Raw genomic sequence first — 24,238 nt, 5'->3', positions numbered from 1 at the left:
AGGGCGTCCTGAGGGCGGAGGGGGTTGGTGGGTAGCCCACCTGGGATCTGTAAATATGAGCTTATTTGGAAAAGGGTCTTTGCAGATGCCATTAAGTTAATGATTTCAAGATGAGATCCTTCTGGATTGGCTGGTGGGCCTAAATCCAATGACGAGTGTCCTTATTAGAAGAGGGAAACCCACAGAGAGACAGAGGGAGAAGGCGATGTGAAGACGGGGGCGGGGCTGGGAATCAGGCTGCCACAAGCCAGGGAACTCCTGGAACTGCCAGAAGCTGGAAGATGCAAGGACGTATCCTCCCCTGGGCCGAAGAGAGCACAGGCCTGAGGACACCTTGATTTTGGACTTCCAGCATCAGAAATGTGAGAGAATGCATTCTGTGGTTTCAAGCCGCCCTATCTGTGGCCCTTCGTCACGGCAGCCCTGGGAAGCTAAGACGCTGGGGTGTGGAGCCCTGGAAGATCGTGGGTGCTGGAGACTCAGAGGAGGGCAGCCAGTGCACGTGGGGGTCCTTCCCCTCTGGGAGCAGAGGCAGGCAAGGGGGGAGGGATTCACTCTGCAGGCACCGAGCCCCATCATACTGCCTTAGGTTTGAAGGGGAAGGGGAGGAGTCCTCCTGGACTTGATATCACAGACGTGACCTAAGAAGACCCCTGCGAAGAGCCAGGCCAGGGGCTGTGCAGCTGCCATGGGCTTTACAGGAGCCCCGCAATGGATTGTTCACCCCAGCAATGAGTATTTCAAGGCCACCTCCCTTCACTTTGCTGAGAAAAGCCAAGAGCCTTCCAGGAAGGTGAAATGCAGAATTTTAATTTGGGGTGGGGGATAGGGAGTCAGAGGGCTGCTCTGCCACCCACAGCCTTCTTCCTATGAGTGTCAACCTGCATTTTTGCCGAACACACCAGGATCGACTTTGACTGTTACAGGTTCATCGTTTGAGGGTGGGGAGGAAAGGAAATGGGTCGGGTCCTTTCTGTTGAAATTTGGAGGCTGTTAGGAAATAGTGAATGATGCAGTGTGGTGTTCAGAAGCTCTCGCCCGGGCGTAGCATCTTTGCCGCTGCACGGATGAGGACCGAGGGAGTCTGGGTGTGAGCTGTGGATGTCTGAGACCTCTAAGTCAGTCATTCCCCTCTGAGCTCCTGAGTTCAGTGCTGTCCCCCAGTCCACTCAGTGACAACCAACTGGTTTAGGAGGAGGATTCCAACTACCTGGGTGGGGGGACATGTGGGAGAGATACATAGATGGCTCGTTCTGACCCAGTTAAAGCTTCTAATTCTTGAAACTAAAGAGAATAGCTTTTCTTTCCCAATGAAAATGTATCAGCCGTGGCCTAGCCGTTCTGCCTTCCGGGGAACTGGGGAGTGGAGGGAGGAGAGTGGGGGAGCAGGAGCCCTGACCTGAGGGGCACGCACGTGGGGCCTGCTGCTTGCTCTCTCTTTTTCTTCTTTTTAAACTTCGAATCCTGGAGGCTTTGCTGGAAGGGCATCATCCCTCACACGTTGCAATGATCCAGCACAAGGGGTGAATGATTCCAAAGCCCTGGCCTCAGGAGAAGCTTGAATGTTCACACTGCATCAATCATTCATTAAAAAAACAAAAACATGAAATGTAAGAGCAAAATTCCCGAAGCATTACCTGACCTCTAAAATGCTTTGTCTCGAATCATGAGAACCATCAGCTCTCAGTATCATCTGAGGTATGTCCATATAACTGCACTGTAAACTCTTTTTTTTAATTGTATTTTTTGGAAGATACATAGATCACAAATAATGTTACATTAAAAAATATAAGAGGTTCCCATATTCCCCACACCCATCCCACCCCACTCGTCCCACATCAACAACCTCTTTCATAGTTATGGCACATTCACTGCATTTGGTGAACACATTTTGGAGCACTGCTGCACAATATGGATAATAGTTTACATTATAGTTTACACTCTCCCCCAGTATACTCAGTGGGTTATGGCAGGATATATAACGTCCTGCATCTGTCCCTGCAATATCATTTAGGACAACTTCACATCCCGAAAATGCCCCCATATCACACCTCTTCTTTCCTCTCCCTACTTAGCAACTTTTGTGGTCACTTTCTCCACATCAATGCTACGATTTCTTTCATTACTAGTCACAATAGCTCTATAGTAGAATGCCAGTAAATCCTCTCTAATCCATATTTTATTCCTCCATCCTTTAAGCAAGTGTTTGGGCTTCTGAAAAACACGGCTTATATGTCAACTTTGTTCTGCATGGTCAATTTTTTATCATGCACCCATTGACACAAAGATCCTATCTGTGAACACCTTTGCTCAGGTACATAGTGGGATGTTAATGAACGGCAGTGCCCTCCTCCTGCTCCCTCACAGCAGGGCTTCTCCAGCTCGCTGTGCATGCCAGAATCGTCTGGAAGCTTAAAAAGCACAAAGACCTGGGCCTGACTGGGTCAGTCTAAGGCTGTAAAAGCTGCTGCGGGCTTCTGCTGTGTGTCCAGGTTTGGGAGTCACTCCCTGAGTGTCCCGCTGGGGCAAAAGGTCTGCGACCTGGACAGAAACCTGATTTCCAGGTGAGGATGGAGCACTGTTCCGCCAGGAGCCCACCAGGCGCAGGCTTGAGGGGATCAGCAGCTGGGAGTGGTGGGGAGTGAGGCAGGACCCGAGACACCACGCTGCCCCCAGGAGCCTGGAGAGGCTGCTGGGCTCCGACCTCTCTCTCCAGCAGAACAAGGCTCAGGAGAATAAGAAGGGTGAAAGCACAGTTCCCAAAGCAGGGTGAATTTTGCTTCTGTTTCCTCCTGTGTCCTCAAGGCTAATTGTTATTTTTCCCAAGTGACGCTCTGTGGATCCACTGAGCACCTCCAGTCCTACTAACAGGAGAGAAGCTTCTAGGGCCAAATGGGAACAGATGGTGGGAGAGGCCCCACCGTGGGGAGGTCCAGGCTGCTGGGCAGGGTGAGCAGTGGTCCCAGCCCCCTTGTCTTGGCAGCTGGGTGGTGAAAGTGGTGAAAACTCTGCTGCTGAAGATGGGCTGCTCATACGAGGCCACCTTTCTGGAGGACCAGGGCGGCTGGGAGCTCATGGGGCAGGCCGAGAACCACCACCGCGGAGTGTCTCTGCTGGCGAGGTGAGCCCCCGGACCCCCGCGGGTTGGCGGGGAGCGGGGGAGCCCCGGGATCTTCAGGCACACTTGGGTTTGCCTTGCTCTCTGGACAAGGCCCTTTCACTCGGCCACCGCTTCTCTTCCATTTTACTGATGAAAAAACTGAGACCCGGAGATGTGAAGTAGGTTGCCCCAGGTTGTAGAGCTGGTCAGTAAAATGGAAATAATAATAGGACCTATCTCAGGAGGCTCCGGTGAGGATTAAATAGTTAACAAGCATAAAGTACTTGGAGCAGCCCCTGGCATATGGTAAGAGTTCCAACACAGCTTTTATTTCATTTCATGCCTGGGGGGGTGGGGGGGGGGGCGGGCAGGGATTATGAACCAACATTTTGCACAGGAGCATGTCCAGGCACAGAGAGGTTCAGCTGTGTACCCAAGGTCACATAGCCAGGAAGCAGCAGAGTTTAGAAATGATCTGCTGACCCAGTGCCCTGACTACACGCAGCCTCCCGTGGGGTCAGCAGGGGCACCTTGATTTCAGTGATGTGGTCCCTGCAGGAACAAGCCTGTTTCTCAGGCCTGCACCCTGAGCGCCTGGAATGGGGCTCTCCCCCAGGCTTGGAGACAACAGTTCTAGTTGAGCACTCACTCTGCTCTAGGTGCCATGCAAAGAGTTGCACATGGATTTGCCTGTCTGATGCCCACCAGCCATAACCCATGACCAGGCACTATGATTTCTCTGTGTTCCACGTGAGGACACTGAAGCGCGTAGAGGTTCAGGGACTTGCCCACAGTCACACACAGTCGCCGTGGCCGGGAGGCGAGCCCAGGCTGTCTTACTGCAGACTCCGTGCCGGGCACAGCACGAGAGCAGGGATCCTCAGGCTTGAGGTCCGAATCGCCTCCAGGACTCGTTAGCCCACTGATTACTGACCCGGCTTTCTCATTCAGTCTGACTGGGATGGGGCCTGAGAAAATGCATTTCTAACGAGCTCCCTGGTCCTGGGGCCACACTGTGAGATCTCCTGGCTTAGTCGAATGAATGAGGCAGCTGGGGTGGGGAGCCCAGGGGTGGGGGCACCAGTCCGGCCACTCTCCAGCTCTGTGACCTTGGGCGGCACACGCGCTGAGCCTCCGTCTCGTCATCTGGGAAGTGGGGATCATAGCACAAGCCTGCCCTGAAAGGCGAAGGTGAGAGCGCAGCAGCCCTGCGAACGCGCCGGCCGCCGACGCCGGGGCTGGCGGGTGGGCGTTCTCACTCCCGCCCTGTCTCCTCCTGCCGACATGGTCATATGCAGCGGGCGGGGGTTTACACCCGTCTCTCTTCCTGGTTTGCTCGGTAACCTCAGGCAAGCTGCTGCCCCATGCGGCCTCAGTTTCCCCACTGTAAAGCAAAGGCGTTTCACTGGATGGCCTGTGAGACCCTCCCGGGGGAACACCCCAGGGGCCTGGGAGCCTGGTGCCCCCGCCTGACCGGGTCTCCTGAGCGTCCCAGCAGCCGTGCGGCAGGTCCCGCTCCTCACCCCAGGGCCATGGTGCAGTACTCCTGCCAGGAGCTCTGCCGCATCCTCTACCTGCTCATCCCGCTCCTGGAGCGCGGCGACGAGAAGCACAAGATCACAGCCACCGCCTTCTTCGTGGAGGTACGGCCCGGCAGGGGCGTGCGCGCGGGCTTCTTGGGCCTCTGTGGGCTTGGGCCTCGGGTCACGTTCCCGCTCATCTCTCCTGTGGGAACAGCACCTTACGGTTTACAAAACCTTTCCCCGAGCTCGATAGAGCCTCCCAGGTCTTCCTCCTCTCCTTTCCTCCTTTCCACTCCACCCTCACCCCATCCCAGTCTTCCCAGACCCCCAAGGGCCCCCCACAACAACCAGCCTTTTCTGGGTACCTCGGTGGGCCAGGGACCAGAGATAAAAATATGAATTTGACTCCACCTTTGCTCAAAGAATTCTCAGTGAGGCATGGATGACAGAGGATACCCCAAACAACATGGGTGCCGTGGAGTGACTTGTGCTGTGATGCGGGAAGTCCCAGCTGTGGTGGGAACAGTAATAGGGGTTTTGGGGAGGGGGAGTCATCAGGGAGGGCTTCCTGGAGGAAATGACATTAAATTACATGTGTGTGGGGTGGCGGTGCTGGGGAGAGATGTGCATTACGGCAAGAGATGAGCCAGGAGAAATTGGTGGGGTCAAATCCAGAAGGAGGAAACTGGCCAATAAATAGCGAGTGTTTACTGAGCACCTACTATTTTCCAGGCATATTCTAAGAGATTTACACACATTTCTTCATGTAATCCTCACAATAATCCTACAAGGCAGATACTGTTCCATTTGCCTCTTTTACAGAGAAGGAAACTGAGGCAAAAATGTACATAACTTTCCCAAAGCTACACAGCCAGTAAGTAGCAGATCCAGAATTCAAACTCATTTAACCTTTAAAACCCGCTTTCAACTACCCTTGCCTGTCTCTTGTGACCCAATGATTGTCATGTAGGGGTCTGGGCTCTCACCAGGGTCTGTCTGGCGGGGCCTAGAGGCAGGAGGTTCACTGTCTGCTTGGAAGGTGGGAAGATTAAGGCAGGCTTCCTGGAGGAGGTGGTGTTTGAGCTTGTTCTCTGCAGGTGAGCAGAGTTGGCCAGATGGACAGGAGGCAGCATGGGCTTTCTAAGCACTTCTTGCCCCCTTTCTGCCTCTCCAGCTGGCCTGTGAGCCTGGGGAGCAGGGGCTCTGTTGTGTTTGCATTGTGTGCCCAGAACCAGCACAGCTGGGCCCAGAGAGGACCCAGGAGTGGGGACTGGACAAAAAAGTGAGTGCCTGAATGTACTCTCTGCCTGGTTCTGTGGGGTCCAGAAGAACATGTCACCTCCAGAAAGGCCAAGCCTGGGTCTTGGGGTCAGGAGTCCTGGGTTGCAGCCCCAGCTCTGCCCGCACGACTCTAGTGAGGGAAAAGGAAAGGGAGACCCCCTTGCTGAGGACCTCCCGTGAAGCAGACACTGCACCTGCCTCTTCGCATGTCAACCCGTTACCTGCACAGCACCCTGCGAAGAAGGAATGGTGACGCTCATGCTTAGGCAAGTTAAGGGGTACTTTTCCAGGTCACACAGCTCGGGGAGTCCAGAGAGATTCAGAGCAGGTCTGCCTGGCTCGCTGCTCCATCCCGGCCAGCCTCTTGGGAGAGCACGACAGGAGGTTGGACCTCGCCAGACCTCAGTATCCACCGCAGGGGTCAGGGACTCTGGGCTGAACTTCTCCCCAGCCTTCTCCTGGAGCCCTAGCTCACCCAGGCTCAGTCCTTTCCCCACCTTCCTAGAAGAGGTGGCCGGCTCCTGGCCAAAGCCAAGCGCGCCACGCTGGCTGTGGTGCTCTGATGTAGCCCAGATGACCCTCCCACTGGGCCCTCCGTGCTGTGACCATCTGTGTGTGCTTGTTTCTCCCAATGGCTGGGGAACTCCTCACAAGAGCTGTGTGGCCTTGGACTTGTCACTTGCCTTCTCTGTGTCTCAATTTCCTCATCAGTAATGTGGGGATGGGGAATTGCCCACCTCATAGGGTTTTTTTTCCCTCCTTACATAATTAACTTTATTTTTAGAGAAGTTTTAGATTATAGAAAAGTTACATCAAAAGTGTCGGGGCTTCCCATATAACCTACCCTCTCTATGCCCCACATTTCCCCCTATTAAAAACATCTTATATTAGTGTGGTACATTCGTTACAATTGATGAACCAATACAGAAGCATTGCTACTAGCCAAGGTCTATAGTTTACATTATGGTTTACACTTTGTACCCAACAGTTTTATAGGTTTTGACAAAATGTATAATGGTCTGTACTGACCATTGCAATATCATGTGGAACAGTTCTATACCCTAAAAATGCCCTATTTCCACCTATTCTTCCTTCCCCTTCCCCTCAGAACCTCTGGTAACCACCGTCTTTATATCGATGTTACAAGGTCTTCAGTTACTACAATAAAAATTAATCTACATTAGTCCATGGCTGCATTCCCCTCTTAGGTTTGTTCATTCCTCAGGTTTACAAATTTTGGGATAATGATGCCAACTCTGCTTCAGATTGGGAAGGGGCTTAGATCTTATGGGGCAGATGGAAGGAACTGTTTTGCTTGTGGTTATAGATACTCTGTTTTTTGGGATGGGGCTTGGCCATCATCATCATTTTGTTAGTTTCCTGGGTGAGTCCGATGAACTGGAGAGTAGGTGTTGGCCACAGCTTTGCTAACATTCAGAGCTTAACTGGCATATGAACAAACAAAAGATTTAAGTCTCTGGTACATATATTTAACAGGTATAGTGCTAATTATAGGTTGAAATAAAAGGGGTAGAAGAGTTATGAGTAGGGAAATTATAAATGAGTCTCTGTTACATTGGGGAAACAGATTACCGTATATTCCAAGATAAAGCCCATCAATGGGGTGCTGATTTCTTGGGGTTGTGTGCCTTTCCTAGAACGTCTGGGCATCTCTAGAGGCCTTGGGAGCACCAGTTCGAAGCTTTGTTTCTTGCGGCAGTTAGTGTGATCTACATGAGGCATGCATGAGCATAACCTTTGAAATGACTGCCCAACTCACTTTGAAATCTCTTAGTTGTGAAAACTCTTTTGCAATTAATGTTTCCCCTTTAGGTCAAGGTCTTTTCCAAATGCATCATTGGTTAGTGCTTGGTAATATTTTCACATTGTCAGGGAGGCTCATCCCCGTTATTCTTGTCCCGTATTGGGGGGACGGTGGTGAGTTTAATTGCTGACTTTGGCTGAGAGGCCACATTTGAGTAACAAGGAGATTTTAGTGAGGTAACTCTTCGACATGTGTTATTATGAGGCTGGGTTTCAGTTTTACAAGAGTAAGGTTCATAAGTACAAGTATTAATATTGAAGACTTGGCCTATTGGTCTGTTTTCTTTCACTAGTCACCACCTATATACTCCAGAGATTTTTGCCACTCTATTTAAGAAAGTAGCAGAATGTGAGTTTGATATGTTGTTGGTTATTGTGTGGGTCTCCACCCACTGATGCAACACCCTATGCCCACATGAACACGTTCATATTCTATGGAGGTCGTGGAGGGTTTTGATGAGGATGACGTGAATTCATGTCAGGCCCTTAGAACAGTGCCTGGTATATCTGAAAGTGTTCTGAAGGCCAGCTAAATTTACTATTTTAGTTTCCTGGGCTGCTCAAGTAAATACCGTACAATGAGTTGGCTTAAACAACAGGAATTTATTAGCTCACATTTTGAAGCTAATAGAAAATCAAGGTGATGCTTTCTCCCCTAAGGCTGCCAGGGGCCCTTGGTCCTGTGTGTCCTGTCACATGATGTGTGCTGGGTGGCCTCTCCTGGCCTCTCCCTTCTCTCCCAGATTCTGTTGACCTTCAACTTCTGGCTTCTACCTCTATGGCTCTCTCTCTCTCTGAATTTTATTCCGCTTATAAAGGACTTCAGAAATAGGAGTATGACCCATCCTGATTGGGCTGGGCCACACACACCTCGACTGAAGCAACCTCATCAAAAGGTCCTCTTTACAAGGGTTCACACCCACAGGAATGATTAAGTTGAAGAGCATGTTCTTCTAAGCCACTGCCTGGCCTTTCTGCTGACTGTTACCCGTTTCTGTGCCTCTAGTGGCTGTCGGCTAGAGGAGAGCTGGCCTGAGTGGTGGTGGTTGTGTGGGGGGCAGAGCCCCTCCTTTCTTGTCTCCTCAGAGACCGCCCCACCCCTGCTGCCCCCTTTCCTCCCGCTCACCCTCTCCCGATCTTACTTTCCATCATATGAGCACATGCTCTCAGCAGTCGTGTTGGTACAAGGCACGGGCCTGGAGGGGAGTAGGGTTTATGAGGGCGACTCAGCAGGAGCTGGAGACTGGTTGGCTGCGTGGGTGGGGCGGGCAGTGATGGAGAGGAAGGAGACGAGGCTGGTGCCCGGTTTTGGTTTGGATGACAGGGTGGCACTGACCCTGAAATGGGGAACACGGGCGGAAGGAAGGGCAATGCTGACGAGGAAAGGAACCACATTTCATGATGGACCTGAACTCTTGCAGCAAACGTCCCCAAGCACATGCTCCACAGTAGGCCTTGTGTTAGGTAACGGACCTAGCTTGGTGTTTGTCCTCAAGGAAGCCCCTAGTTTGAAAATAGAGGCAGATGTGAAAGCAGATGGGGGCACTAAAGGTGTCCCTGCCTCAAGGAGATGTTCAGGGTTCCCAGAGGCCCAAAGGGGCAGGTGGGGGCTGGGGACAGCATCAAGCAGAGCTTCAAGGGGGGGCTGAACTTCGGATGGAGCCAAGCAAGGTGAGTAGGGCTTAGAGTGGAGGTGGCATCCCAGCAGAAGGTCATCCTGCCCGCACAGAAGGGACAAAACCGCCTGGGTCATTCAGGGATTCAGGGAGAGCGAGGTAACTCAGAAGCGGTTGCCTAGTGTTGAGTGTGGGCTATAGGCTAAGTGGCAGGGGTCAGATGGTGACAGGCAATGGAGAGCCCCAAGGGCCCAGCTGGAAAAGTGGCACGTTCAGCTTGGCCATGAAGTGCCTGATGGACACCCAGGGGGAGGTGTCCCTGGACCTTTGGTTTTCCAAGTCTGAAGCTCTGGGCAGAAGCCGAGACTGGAGATAGATTTGTGAAGTACTTGCAGCAGTTAAAATCTTGAGAGTTGGAGAACTTGCCAAGGAGAGCGGGTGGAGGGAAGAGGGGCAGAGCGAGAGGATAGAATTGGGGGTGGCCGTCATTGGAGGTGTGGAGCCCGGTGGCTGTTAACTAGACCCGGGCTGCCCGACAAGGTAGCCGCTAGCCACAGGCAGCTGCGATGTCCTGGAAATGCAGCTGGTTTGAATCAGAAAGTGTACGCATAAGGTTCTCGCTGGATTTCAAAGATTTGGTTAGAAGAAAACTAAAAGAGCAATCATTTTATGTTGCTTACGAGTGGAAATGATAATATTTTGGCTATATTGGGTTATGTAAGATATTTTATTAAAATTAATGTCACCTTTTTTTTAATGGGGTTACTAGAAAATTTTTAGTTCTGCACGTGGCTCACATTGGATGGTAGCTGACCAGCTAGCAATCATCCATGCACCACACCCAGACTCCCAATTATCTGGCTAACGCTTCCTCCCACTGGGGAGACCTCTAGGGCTGCGCCCCACTCCCCCAGCCCAGCAAGTAGCTGCCGTTTGCTCCCGCAGCTCCTCCAAATGGAACAGGTGCGGCGGATCCCCGAGGAGTACTCTCTGGGGCGGATGACGGAAGGCCTCAGCCACCGTGACCCCATCATGAAGGTGCTGTCCATCCGAGGCCTGGTCATCCTGGCCCGCAGGACTGAGAAGGTAAGCAGGGGCAAGACGGGAGCCCGGCCCAGGCAGGCCCCGGCTGGAGGAAGGCTGGAGCTTGGCCTCCCTGGTCTCTCCCCTGCTGGTGGGTGGCTGCAATCAGAGCCCATCTCAGACCCAGCCTCGGGTGGCCCATCTGTCAGGTGGATACTCCCTAACAATCCCCTCTATGCTTTATTCTTTTTTTTTTTAAAGGAATGGAGTTCTTTTTTTTTTTTTAAGATTTTTAATTTATTTCTCCCCCCCACACACCCCACTTTTATATTCTCTGTGTCTATTTGCTGCGTGTTCTTTGTCCGCTTCTGTTGTTGTCAGCAGCATGGGAATCTGTGTTTCTTTTTGTTGCGTCATCTCGTTGTGTCAGCTCTCCATGTGTGCAGTGCTGTTCCTGGGCAGGCTGCACTTTCTTTCGTGCTGGGTGGCTCTCCTTATGGGGCGCACTCCTTGAGCGTGGGGCTTCCCTGTGCGGGGGCACTCCTTCGCGCATCAGCACTGCACGTGGGCCAGCTCCACACGGGTCAAGGAGGCCCAGGGTTTGAACCGTGGACCTCCCATGTGGTAGGCAAACGCCCTATCGACTGGGCCAAGTCCGCTTCCCAATGCTTTATTCTTTTTGAAGTAGTTTCTAATCCAGGTTCTTCACAAAGACCCTAGAGGCATGGATATAGATGAAGCAGGGTGAGAGACAGGAGGTGGCTATAATTAGTCCTATTTTACAGATTGAGAAGCTGAGGCCCAGAGGGTTGGTACATCATTAGCAATTTTTTTTTATTAAAGCAGTTTTATTCATACACCATACAATCCATCCAAAGTGTACAATCAATGGCACATTAGCATTTTTAAAGGGCTGTGTTTTTCCCTACCAAGCACCTTTACAGCTTATGATATGGCCAGGACGAAGGGACAGGACACAAGCTCAGAAAGAAAACTAACCATACAGGGTGCCATCGATTTGGTGCCAAAGAAGGGGTAGACAGCGAAGGGCCGCAGGTATCCCGGCCAGGAAGGAGTCGGGAGGCTGCAGAGGGCTCCAGGGAGCAGCCAAAGCAGGAGGAAGGGGAGCGTTCCAGGCAGGCGGCCTGGGTGCGCCAAGGCCCGGAGGCGGGAATTCGCCCGTCAAGCTCGGCTCCTGAGCCGAGGCCAGGTCTCCGGGTACGAGCCCCCTCCCAGACGCTCCCGCCCCACAGACCGCCAAGGTGCAGGCCCTCCTGCCCTCCATGGTGAGGGGCCTGAAGAGCGTGGACGGGCTGCTGGCGGTGGAGGCTGCCCACGACCTCAAGGCCGTCTTCAAGGGGCAGGACCGCAAGCTGGCGCACAGCTCCGTCTACGTGGATTTGCTGGAGGTCCTGCTGCCCCACTTCAGCGACGTAAGGGGGACTCGCTCTGGCAAGGGGGGTGGACGCGGGGGTCGGGGGTGGCTGCATATGGAGGGCTATTCTTTAGGACACTGGGGGGGGCTGCAATTCCCGCTCCCCACTCCCAGCCCCTCGTGCCCCAGTTCCTACACCCCAGGACCTGGGCACGGCCTCGTTCCAACTGGTCCATGACTTTTTGTAATTGGTTCGCCCAGAAAAAGGTCCTTTTTCTAATTGGTTCTCCCAGAGGAGGCTGTTCTTTTGTTATCAAGTCCCCCCCGGAGACGGACACTTTATTGCGATTGGTCCACCCAGAGGGGGGGCGTTTTTCTCCTGGTCCCTGCAGTGAGGGGCGTTTCCCCCTCCGCACTAAGACGCCCTTTGGGTTAGTAGGGGCCCTGGCTGGGAAGAGAGCTCCAGAGGGAGGCTCGGGTGAGGGGCGCGGTGACTCCGGGTCAGCCCTGCTGAGTGGTCTCAGCCGTCTACCTCTCTCAGAGCCTCTCATGCCTGGGGGCCCCCCCACCCCATGTGAACAGAAGGCCACGGTGCCTCGGGGCGGAGCCCAGGAAGGCAGAGGCCTGGGTGGGGTCCTGGAGGAGGGACCACCCCTGAGCCTGCCTGGCCTGCCCCAGCCGCGAGAGGACGTGCGCTCCTCGTGCATCAGCCTGTACGGGAAGGTGGTCCAGAAGCTGCGATCGCCACGCACGCCCGCCGTGGAGGAGCAGCTCATCAGCACCCTGGTGCCCCTACTGCTGATCATGCAGGAGGGCAACGCCAAGGTGGGCCAGGTGAGCGAGCTCAGGCGCCCGGCCCTCCACCCCCCAGGCCGCGCGCGGGCCTCCCTGTGCAGAAACCAGCCAGCACCCAAAACAGTCCGTGGGGGGCAGTTATTTGTGTCCAGCAAGGGTATGTTTTCCAAAGGCACCCAGGTCAGCATTCCTCCTCAGAACAGCCAAACTTGCTTGTGTGTTTCAAATAGGGACTGATTTTCCAAACATTTGTTTTTCACACAATGTTCTCTCTGGAAATATTCTGGCTGCCTTGCACTTCCACAGCTCTGGTATCTATTCCCGTTGGTCCCCAGAAATGTGTGAAGACTCTGTTCCACTGTTCTTGCTTCATGACTTGGGAGTTGCCAAAAGGAGCTTATAGCCGGAAGCCCTGGGACAACCAGCAGCAGACAGTGGCCAAAATCTGCAAATACCTTGTGAGTGCCTCCTGGGACTGCAGTGGTTGGTGATGAGCATGATGGAGCTGGGGCATTCCTTCCTCTTCTCTTTTCCTTTTTACACAAGCATGTTCTCTGACGATTTCCATTACCACCTATAAGCTGGCGGCTCCAAAATGTTCACCTGCGTCTGGGACTTCTCTCCCCACTTCTAATGTTTTCTCTCCGGTGGCTTACTGGACAGGACACCTCCCCCTGGGTGAACCACAGGCACTTCAAGCTCAGCAGGTCTCTTCTGAATTTAGGACTTTACATTTCAATCCTGCTTTGTCCCTCTGTATCCCCAAGGCAGAAGCCTGGAACTGTCCTAGACCTCTTTATCTCCTCACCTTTCACATTTGATGAATCTCCAAATCTTAAATACCCTAAATGTCTCTTGAATCTGTCTTTCCATCTCCATCCCCATTGTCATTGCCTTATGTCAGGGATTCTTAACCATTTTTTCTTCCATGGACCCCTTGCCAGTCTGGTGAAATCCACAGACCCCCTTCTCAGAATGTAGTGGCAGATGCTTCCCTTCCCTTCCCTTCCCTTCCCTTCCCTTCCCTTCCCTTCCCTTCCCTTCCCTTCCCTTCCCTTCCCTTCCCTTCCCTTCCCTTCCCTTCCCTTCCCTTCCCTTCCCTTCCCTTCCCTTCCCTTCCCTTCCCTTCCCTTCCCTTCCCTTCCCTTCCCTTCCCTTCCCTTCCCTTCCCTTCCCTTCCCTTCCCTTCCCTTCCCTTCCCTTCCCTTCCCTTCCCTTCCCTTCCCTTCCCTTCCCTTCCCTTCCCTTCCCTTCCCTTCCCTTCCCTTCCCTTCCCTTCCCTTCCCTTCCCTTCCCTTCCCTTCCCTTCCCTTCCCTTCCCTTCCCTTCCCTTCCCTTCCCTTCCCTTCCCTTCCCTTCCCTTCCCTTCATCTAACGCTTTCTGGGCACCTGCTCCATGCCCGGCCCTGTCCAGTGTGCTGAGGACTCTGAGCTGAGTGAGACAACCCCTTCTCTTGGGGGAGCTCTGGGTCCAGTGGGGGAAGCAGGTAATTACAATACAACGTCATAGGTGCCACAGCAAAGGATATGCAAGGTGTTGCAGAAACATCAAGAGTGGTGGGAGCTCCACCTGAGGGTGGTGGAAGGCTTTGGGGAGGAGGTGGCTTGCAAGCAGGCAGGCTCAAAGGATGAGAGGAAATTTATCACATGAAAAAGGGAGAGAAGGGCACTCAGGGCAAGTGCCAAGGAGCCTGCCTCTCTGGGGATAGCTAGGTTGAGTCCTTGGAGTAGAGCATGGCGTGCATGGCAGATGAAGGCAGCGGGGGAAGATGAGGCTGGGAAGCAGTGTGAGGCCCAGAACATGACTGAGAAGGCTTTGCATGCCAGGCCTGGCAATTTAGACCTTCACACGCAGGGGCTGGCAGCAGGAGAGTGATCAGATCACATTCTTCTTCATCCCCTGAACAGCCTCTTACTGGGACACCTGCCCTCTAGTTTCTACTTGGTCAAACCCATCCTGAAGATGACTGTCAGGCCATTTTACACTGCTGTCACTGCCCTGTCAAGAATGCATTGTGGCTTCTATTTTCTAGTGTATAAATAAGCCCTGTTCCTGCCTGCCTTCTAAGACCACCATTCTGACCCTCCTAGCTAGTTTATTCCCACTGCTCTATTACCTGAATTGTCCCTCTAGGTCAGACCTGTCTCCTCACATACCATGTCCATTCCCACCCCTGGCTGGGTTTTATTTTGAAGCTCTCCCTCGGGCTCCAACAGTGGGATGTTCTGGAAGAGGAGATGCCGGAGGCAGGAAGATCATTGGAGCGATAGTTGCAATTGGCTAGGAGAAGATGAGGCCTGGCCTCTGGGGGAGGAGGGGTGCTCGGGCAGAGGGATGGGTGACAGAGATGTTTAGGATGCAGGAGGCCAGGTCTCAGCTGCTTGCCAGGGTCACCATTCCTAGCTTCCGGGGGTGGTGGGTGGATACTTGGTCGCTCTGAGGGCCAGCACTCTTGGGTTCCTCTTTGACCTAGGTGGCTACCCACCAAGACAATGCCTTCCAGTTCCTCTGCCAGAGTCTGGAGTATGCCAAGAGCCCACGGGCCTCCCTCCGGAAGTCCTCGGTCATGTTCATAGGTAACCCACCCTCGCATCGCTAGCCCTGCTGCCAGGGTTCTGTTGCTCTCCAGGGTGCTTCTGCCAGGTTGCCAGCCCTTCCAGCACCTGGTGGATGCCTCTCCATGGGTGCAAGGCTTGGCCAGGAAATAGCACCACAGCGCTTGTTAGAAAGGTCCTCCCTTAGGATCATGGCTTTGGAAGTGGGCTGCCGGCTGGATTCAGCCAGGAGTTCTTGTGCAGGCCACAACCTCGGCAACCATCCACAACAGGACTGTTGCTCTCCCCCCGGCATCAGGCAAATCCCCCATTGCTAACAGTAGGAGAGGCCAAGCAGCCCAGCAGGTAGGGCCAATAGCAGCTCCATCATCCCCTCTCTGAATGGCCCCAACTAAGTCATTTACTCCCACTGAGCCTCAGTTTCCTCACCTGTAAGATGGGGATCAAATCCTGTATCACAGACTGGGTGAGAATACTTTTTAAAGATTTATTTTTCATTTATTTCTCTCCCCATCCACCCCCCAGTTGTCTGCTCTCTGTGTCCATTTGCTGTGTGTTCTTCTGTGACCACTTCTATCCTTATCAGCAGCACCAGAATCTGTGTCTCTTTTTGTTGTGCCATCTTCCTGCGTCCAGGAAATAGATGCTGGTTTCTTTAAATCTTGCTCCAAATTAACCACTTATACAAATGTTAGTGATTTATTTGTTTTTTTGTTTTTAGGTTGGTATTATAACATATATTTGATTTTTTTAAAAAATTTCTCTCCCCTTACCCCACCCCCTGTGGTCTGCTCTCTGTGTCCATTCACTGCATATTCTTTTTTTTAAAAGATTTATTTTTTATTTATTTCTCTCCCCTTCCCCTTCCCATCCCCCCCAGTTGTTTGTTCTCTGTGTCCCTTTGCTGCATGTTCTTCTGTGTCCACTTGTCTTGTCAGCAGCACCCAGAATCTGTGTCCCTTTTTGTTGCATCATCTTGCTGTGTCAGCTCTCCGTGTGTGTGGCATCACTCCTGGGCAGGCTGCGCTTTTTTCGCACGGGGTGGCTCTCCTTACAGAGTGCACTCCTTGTGCTTGGGGCTCCCCTATGCGGGGGACACCCTGCGTGGCACGGCACTTCTTGTGCACATCAGCACTGTGCATGGGCCAGCTCACCACATGAGTCAGGATGCCCTGGGTTTGAACCCTGGACCTCCCATGTGGTAGGCGGATGCTCTATCAGTTGAGCCAAATCCACTTCCCCATAGCATATGTTAAAATAATGGTATGGATTAACAGAAACAGCAAAGAATCAAAGACCTATTTGTTTAACAACCTGGGAGTCTTCTCCATGCCAGGTCTGTGCTGAGAACATGGAGCTGAGGAGAACCTGGGTCTGCCTGGCAGAGCTTCCAGCATAACACAGTGATCCTTAACCTCTTTGGGGTTGTGGATCTATTATGAGACTCTGGAGAAAGTTACCAACACTTTCCATATATATATTTTTTTATTCTTTTGCATGTAATGTTAGGATCCTCAAAAACCCTACCCTACTGCAGGGGATTTAAGGTGGAAAACAGAAAACACAAAAACAACCTTGGTCTGGTGGGAAATGGTTATAAATCACAAATAGAGTGCAACATAGACATTCTGGGAACCCAGAGAGGCAGCTAGCCTGGCTTGGAGAGGAGATTGCTCAGGAAAGACTTCCTGGAGGAGCCACTTGTTAAACTATTTACTCAAGGGCAAATAGGAATGAGCAGGAAGAGGGGTGAGGGAAGGGCCTTCTGGGCAATGGAATTACTTGAGCAAAGGCATTGAGCCCCGAGGTTGGCTCTTGCAGGTACTTTGGGGGCCAGGCATTCAGGCTGGGAAGGGGGTGCTGAGCGGATCTCTGAGGAGTCATCAGAAGCAGATTCTGCAGGGCCGAGTCTCTCGCAAAGAATCAGATTCCTTGACCCAGCACTGCTGTCTCTGCTCCTGCAGGGGCCCTGCTTCGAGCTATGATGGGCGTGCAAGGCACTCAGCACCCAAGGGCTTCCGTGCCTATCATGTTTTGCCACCCAATCTCCCAGGTGAAGTGGGCGACAGAGGCAGAATCACCCCATGTCACAGAGGAGGAAACTGAGGCCCATGCTGGATGAGGGGACAACTGAGGGCTGCACTGAGAGTCCGAGTCGGCTGCAGCCTGAACCTTGCCCTGTGCTGATGCCGCCCCTCCCCGCTGGACTGGCCCTCTCTCCCAGAAGCCCTCTTAGGGAGTCAGGCCCAGGGTCAAAATGAAGTTCTCCTTTAGCGTCCTCCTCTGCGGGGCTGGAGGAGGGTGGGGTCAGCTGCTCTGGGGGGGGGGGGGGCTGGTCTCAGGGTGGGGTGGAGATGGGGTGAGGGTCAGGAGGTGGAAGCACTCACATCTTGGAATATGCTCAAGGGTCCCTGGTCCCCTGCATGGAGAACATAATGACAGAAGATCGTCTAACTGAAGTTAAAGCCAGTAAGTCACACCCTGGGTTGGTAGAGTTCAGGGGGCAGCAGAAGAGTGAGTAGGGCACAGCAGGTAATGGGGGGAGGCATTTGTCCCAAGGCGAGGTCTTCAACTCATTTCAGCTGTGCTAGTCTAGCCAGTGTAAGTCCAGTGTAGGTGCGATGACAGCTCCATTCTGGGGGAGCTAACAATCTAGTTAAGGAACCAGGCTCAGAAAAATGAGATTAAAAAGAAACAGTACAGAGTGATTAATTTAGATTCTTAAGAAAAACAGACTCTGTCTGCATTTTATAACTGGGAAAGCTAATAGGAACATCAAGGTAGGCTGTGTTATAGTCTAGGAAGGCTTCCTGGAGGAGGCCAGTTTTAATTCAGGCTTTGAAAGATGTGAGCAATTGGAAGAGCTGGGGAGGAAGGCGAGATGAGGAGATGCCGAGCAGAGGGAATTGCTTGAGCAAAGGCATGGAGGCGGGAAGGAAGGAGAAGGCCTGAGACCCTGGTGGGAATCTAGTCCTAACAAGTTGCCTCCTCCATCCTCATGGCCCAGCTCTGGAAAACTTGAGACATGACCCGGAAGCATCAGTGTGCATCTGCGCAGCCCAGGCGCAGGACCACATCCTGGCGAGCTGCTGGCGGAACTCCTGGCCGCTGCCGCATGGGGACACGTGGGTGTGCAACCCAGCCACCACACACCGCTGGAACCCTAGCAGCGAGAACCTGCCCACCTCCCACCAGCGGCGCTCCTGGATCATAAGGGCGCTGGGCTCCTGGAAGATGTCCTTGAAGCAGTGATGTCCTCAAGCCCCTGCCATTCTCACTATACACGCCATGTGGCTTGCCTCTACCTCCTGAGTGTTTCCTCATGGGAGAAGCCCAGGGGGTCTGGATCCAGCTCAGCTGGGCGGGAGGGCAGAGCCCTTGCCCAGCCATCACTCTGTGTGACAAATCTATGACATGAGCGTGGGCTTCATTCATTGATTCAGTCGACATTTACTGGCTCACTTTGGCTGTTTGGTCCACAGTTGTAAGTGCGGCAGCTGAGGCTCAGAGAAGTGAAGTGGCTTGCCCAAGGCCACACAGTAATGTGCTGCTGGGTGCCTGTTTTCCTTCCCCAACAAGGGGATTATAAGAGCAACTAGAGGTGATGATTTGAATGAGTTTGGGGGGAAAGGGGAGGGGAGGGAAGGCAGAGGCTCTCCCCTACTCCATAACATCTTGCATATCCCAGCACCCTGATCTCTGAGTTCCCACCTGGGGTCTATGCCCAGAGACTGGCCACTGCTTATCCAGGCAACATTTACTGAGTACCTACCCTGGGCCAGGCCTGCCCTGGGTGTTACTGATTCAGACACAAAGGAGACCAAGCCCTGGGCCCTGAAAGGTTCATGGAAAAATGCAATGGTTTTCAACGGCAGGTCATTTTGACCTTCAGGGAATAGTTTGGCAATGTCTGGAGACATTTTTAGTTGTTGTGACTTGGCGGAGGGGGGGTGGTTATTGGCGTCTAATGGGTAGAAGCCAGGGGTGCTGCTAAATGTCTTACAAAGCACAGAAGAGCCCCCCACAACAAAGAATTATCTGTCCCACATTGTCAGTCATTTGACATTAAGAAACTCTGGTCAAACGGAAGCATCAGAGACATTTAAAGACACCAGCAGCACAGCAGATCAGTGCTGTGATGAAGGGAAGCAGGGAGGCTGTGAGGTCCAGAAGAGGTACACGGCCCAGCAGGGGTTAGGGTGCTGGGAGGGCTTCTCAGACAAGGGACCCCTTCCAGGGGGTTTGGAAAGATGGCCACATGGTAGACATGTGTGGAGAAGAGCAGGGCAACTGGACCAAGGACCAAAGATGATGACGGAGCCTGGAGTGGGGAGGTGGGGGAGGGCAAGGGCTGGTCTCCAAGGGCCTGGAGGCTGTGCGAGGGAGGTGGACTCATCGAAAGAGCAGCGGGAAGGCACTGCTGGGGATGAAGGAGGGTTCTGAAAAACACAGGCAGATGCATATTTTAGAGAGCTCCCTCCTCACGGGGATACAGGAACCCCCAGACTCTGTGGCGGGAGGGCAGATGTTCTGGACAGCCACCTGTCACCATTCAGTCATCTTAAGTTTGTGTGTACACGTGAGCCAGAATTCCTCTTGTGGGTCCCCTTGGAGGAAACCTTCACCCAGGTCTGTAAAGGCACACGTAGGAGGAAGTCTCTCACAGCGTTCCTCGCGGGGCCTGGGAGAGGAGGCAGCTGGGTGGCCATCGCTGGGGAGTGAACGCGCCCCAGAGTCCAACGCAGCAGTCAGAGGCATGGATGGAACCTGAAATAGTGTGGAGTGAGAAAAGTATATCAAAAATGTATGCACGTGGGAAAAAATGGAAGAAAAGAAATACAAAACAATTTTTAAAAAGACAAATGTACACACATGGGTAGTAGATGTGGCTCAGGCAGTTGAGTGCCTGCCTACCACATGGGGGGTCCCAGTTTTGGTCCCCAGTGGCTCCTGAAAAAACAAAAACAACAGGCAGAACATGATAAAACCAACTCAGGGAAGACAATGTGGCTCAGGGCTTGAGCGCCGGCTACTCACATACGAGGTACCGGGTTTAATCCCTGGCCCTGGGTACCTCAAAAATAAAAAATAAAAAATAAATATATATGTGCACAAAGGAATTCACATTCTGCAAGAACATTTAATGTTCTAAGTGCGCCAGAGTTGCCACCACAAATACCACAAACTAGTTTTAGCTTACCAACAGGACTTTCTTGACTCACAGTGTTGAGGCTAGAAGAAGTCCAAAAACAAGGTAACTGCCAGGCTTGTGTGCCCTGGAGTCTGTAGCTGGCTGCCGGCTTGCAGTCCTTGGCTTCGTCTCTGCCTCCCGTCACGTGGTGATGTCTTTTCCTTGCTGGCTCTGGTGCTGAATTCTTTCATAAAGTCTCAAGTAACATAGATTAAGGCCCACCGGATTCAGTTGGCCGCACCTTCAAAAGGTCCTATTTACAAAGGGTTCACACCCACAGGCAGGTGGATTAAGATGAAGAGCCTACCACACTGACAAATTGTAAATACACCTTAACTACATTAGAAGGATTGCTGATGGTGGGGGGAGGAGGAGGGCTTTAGGGCATAGAGGGGAATACATTTTGAAAAGGAAGCTGAAGAAAGCTTTGTACTGTGGTCAAAGGTTGAGGGGCAGGGTGGACAAGAGCGCAGACTGGGAGACCTGGCTGGTGGCTCCTGAGGGGACCGCTGGCCTGGGCTATGGCAGTACGGGGTGGATAGGGCAGTCCTGAGAGAGACTGAGGAAGGAATATTTTCAGAACCCGGTGTTTGCTGAAATGGAGGAAAGCAGGAAGGAGGAGAGAGGTGCCAATGATGGCACCCAGGTGTCTGGTTGAGTGACTGGGCCAACGGTGTCCCCTACTGAGTGGTGAACCCAGAAAGAAGCAGGAACAGTTTGGGGTGGGGCTGGGGTAGGTGAGTTCAGTGGTGAGCTTGAGGGGCTTGTGCAACTTGGCAGTGGAGGCATCCACCAGGGGCTGGCTGCACAGGGGTGGAGCTCAGCAGAGGGGTCTGAGATGGAAACAGACTTGGGGTTCATCTGCATACAGGAGGTGGGGTGAGATGTGCCTAGGAGTGTATGTAGAGTAGAAAGAGATGTAAGCCTGGGGGACATGTACATTTAAGCTTCTGCTGGGAATGAGGAAATCATGAAGTTGACCACACAGTCATGCTCCAAAAAATGTTAAGCTGAGAGAGGCATGAGGGTTCTGGGCATAAGAATATAAGGAGTACGGGTCCGTTTGCACATCCGTCTCCATTGCCAAGCATGTTTGCAAGCATTGCCATATGGGGATGTGGGGAAGGCATGGTGGCTGAATCTTACAATCACCAGATGAGGACACGGGCTCAAAGAGGGATGGGCCTTGCCCAAGGTCACACAAGGGATTTGGTGCAGGTGTAGGTCCCAGAAGGCTCCCAACTCCCTCACCTGAGCCCCTTCCATCCAGGGACACTGCTGCTTTCACTGGGCAGGACCCAGGCTGGGGTATCTTGGCAAGTGGCAGCTGCCACAATCTGGGTGAAGCACAGCAGAGGCTAATAGGCTCAGTTATGGGCCAAGGTCCCTAAGCTAGTCTTGAGTTGGAGGGTGAACACTGGACCAGTCATTCCCCTCTCTAAGCCTCCTATCATTTGTAACATGGATCCTTAACTCATAGAGTTTTCATTGGTGAGAGAAAATGGAGGTAAAAGACTTCGTAAACTCAGTGCTCAAGAAGGCAAAAGATGATGAAGAGAACAGGGCTGGAGGAGGAAGAGTACAAAAGGAGGTTTGGGGGAATGCGTGCAACTCAGTGGTTGAGCACTGGCGTCCCATGTATGGGTTCAATCCCTGGCCCATGTATCTCAAAAAAAAAAAAAAAAAGTAAAGGTAGTTTGGATTTGGAGGAAGGGAGCACTTGGACCAGCTGTTTTGTTGGATGTGGGTGATTTAGAAGGAAAAAGACAGGCCTGGCCCTCACACCCCACCCTGGTAATCCTTTTTAGCTCTCTCACCTCCATATAAAATAATGACCAAGCCTTCCAGTCCCATTTTCTCCATGGCTGGGCTGTAGACCTCCTTTGTCCTCTGGTCTCTCACCAGCAGCCATCTTGCCAATCTCAGCCCAGCCTTCGCCATCAACTGGCAGCACAGACCTTCCTAAGGCAAATGTGCTCATGGCCCTCCCTCCCCTTTGATCTTTTCAGTAATTAACTGCCCTCTGCAGAATAAAGGCCAATGGAGCACTCAAGCCCTCTGGCCCTTGCCTACCTTGCAACTTACTCCTAACTTACCCTTTAACTCTTATGCAACGCCAGGCTGTTGCACATCTCCTTGACTCTGTACGTGGGCTCTGTGATGGTTAATTTTATGCTTCAACTTGGCTAGGTCATGGTGTCCATTTGTTTGGTCAAACACTGGCCTAGATGTTGCTGTGAAGGTTATTTTATAGATGTGATTTGCATCTACAATCAGTTGACTTTAAGTAAAGGAGGTTACCTTAGATAATGTGAGTGGGCCTCATCCAATCAGGTGGCAGCCTTAAGAGTAAGGAATTGAGGGTTCCAGAAAGAAGAAATTCTGCTTCAAGATTATACCATCTAGTGAAGCAGATTTGGCCCTATGGATAGGGCGTCCACCTACCACATGGGAGGTTCAGGGTTCAAACCTAGGGTGTCCTGACCCATGTGATGAGCTGGCCCGTGTGTAGCGCTGATGTGCCCAAGGAATGCCGTGCCATGCAGGGGTGTCCCCTGCATAAGGGAGCCCCACGCGCAAGGAGTGCGCCCCATAAGAAGAGCTGCCCAGTGCGAAAAAAGTGCAGCCTGCCCAGGAATGGTGCCGCACACACGGAGAGCTGACACAACAAGATGACACAACAAAAAGAAACACAGATTCCAGGTGCCACTGACAAGAATACAAGCAGTCACAGAAGAACACACACAGCAAATGGACACAGAGAGCAGACAACACACAACAAATGGACACAGAGCAGACACCTGGGGGTAGGATGGGGAAGGGGAGAGAAATTTTTTAAAAAAGACTATACCATCTACTACTCTCTGTTTCCAGCCTGCCCTCCCCTGTGGATTTTGGACCATGACTTCCACATCAACTTTCCAGCCTACTGGCCTACCCTACAAATTTTGGACTTGCCAGCCCACACAACTGTGTAAGCCAATTCCTCAAATCTCTTAAATTTTACACACACATAGACACATTTATCCTGTTGGTTGTCTTTCTCTGGAGAACCCTAACAGTTTCCTACTGCCTAAAATGCTCAGTCTCCTTCTTCCAGTCCCCATCTGCCTGTGGAGGCCTTCCTCATCCCTGCACTCAGCCTGGGCATCACCTCCTCTGCACTGCTTCCCTGAGTCCCCCATTGTGCACACTTGTGACGCAGCCCAGATTTGGACTGGTCCTGCCTGTCTGCCTTTCCCTCTAGAGCTGGCAGTGAACTCCCAAGGCTGCAGCACCCACTGTCCAGCAGGCATTGGCTGAGCAACTGATTCCTGCAGAAAGGCAGGCCAGGTCTGCCTCACCTAGACTGGAGATCCTGTTTCCCTGTTGGGTGAGGGAGAAGAGTGGGGAGAAGAGCTCAGCTCAGAAATAGGTATCTGTTCACCACACTCCTTTCTTAAAGCCCTCCCACTGGCCCCTCAAGGCTCTTTTATCTCTCTCCCCTAACCCTAATACGCCCCCCTTCCCTCATTCTGCTTCAGCCACACTGGCCTCCTTGATGTCCCGGGTCGCTACGCATCCACCCTGACTGAAGACACACTGGTTACCCCCAGGGCTCCTCAGGTCTTTGCTTGAATGCCACTTCTGTAGTGAGGCCCATCCTGACCACCCTATTTAAAGATTTTCTTCAAAAGCTCTTGCTACTGTCTGACAAACTCCCTCATCTTTGCTTATCTGTCTCTGCAAACCACTCTGTAAACTCCTAGCGGGGAAGGAGTTTATCTAGGATTATACAAGATTTTTTTTTTGTATACCCAGCGACTGAAACAGCGCCTGAAACATGGAAGGAGTAAATATGGATCGACCGACTGAAAAATTCGTATGAATGAAGAGATGTCTCAGTGGGGGAACTATGAGACTCTGGGTCTACCCACCGCCGCCAAAGTATTCGGGGGACAGAGCGGTGCGAGG

At 52.4% G+C, this 24,238-nt stretch overlaps 1 protein-coding gene across 3 annotated transcripts in view; it reads left to right on the top strand.

Moving 5' to 3' along the window:
• Positions 1-18,397, top strand: part of MROH7 (maestro heat like repeat family member 7) — an 82,105-nt gene extending 63,708 nt beyond the window's left edge. For 2 of the 3 annotated variants that reach the window (XM_058303521.2, XM_058303523.1), the window contains 9 exons: positions 2,984-3,121; positions 4,629-4,743; positions 10,290-10,430; positions 11,621-11,800; positions 12,421-12,576; positions 12,873-12,995; positions 15,012-15,114; positions 17,500-17,562; positions 18,101-18,397. In XM_058303521.2, the coding sequence (XP_058159504.1) occupies positions 2,984-3,121; positions 4,629-4,743; positions 10,290-10,430; positions 11,621-11,800; positions 12,421-12,576; positions 12,873-12,995; positions 15,012-15,114; positions 17,500-17,562; positions 18,101-18,345 (1,264 nt within the window). In that variant the 3' untranslated portion in view covers positions 18,346-18,397. Of the gene's footprint in view, positions 1-2,983; positions 3,122-4,628; positions 4,744-10,289; positions 10,431-11,620; positions 11,801-12,420; positions 12,577-12,843; positions 12,996-15,011; positions 15,115-17,499; positions 17,563-18,100 lie in introns of those variants that run through there. The other variant, XM_058303522.2, reaches the window with a different exon arrangement.
• The last annotated feature ends 5,841 nt before the right edge of the window (positions 18,398-24,238 follow it).

Source organism: Dasypus novemcinctus, chromosome 9 (genome assembly GCF_030445035.2).
Source record: "Dasypus novemcinctus isolate mDasNov1 chromosome 9, mDasNov1.1.hap2, whole genome shotgun sequence".
Taxonomy (NCBI): Eukaryota; Metazoa; Chordata; class Mammalia; order Cingulata; family Dasypodidae; genus Dasypus; species Dasypus novemcinctus.
This window is presented reverse-complemented; position numbering and strand designations above follow the sequence as displayed.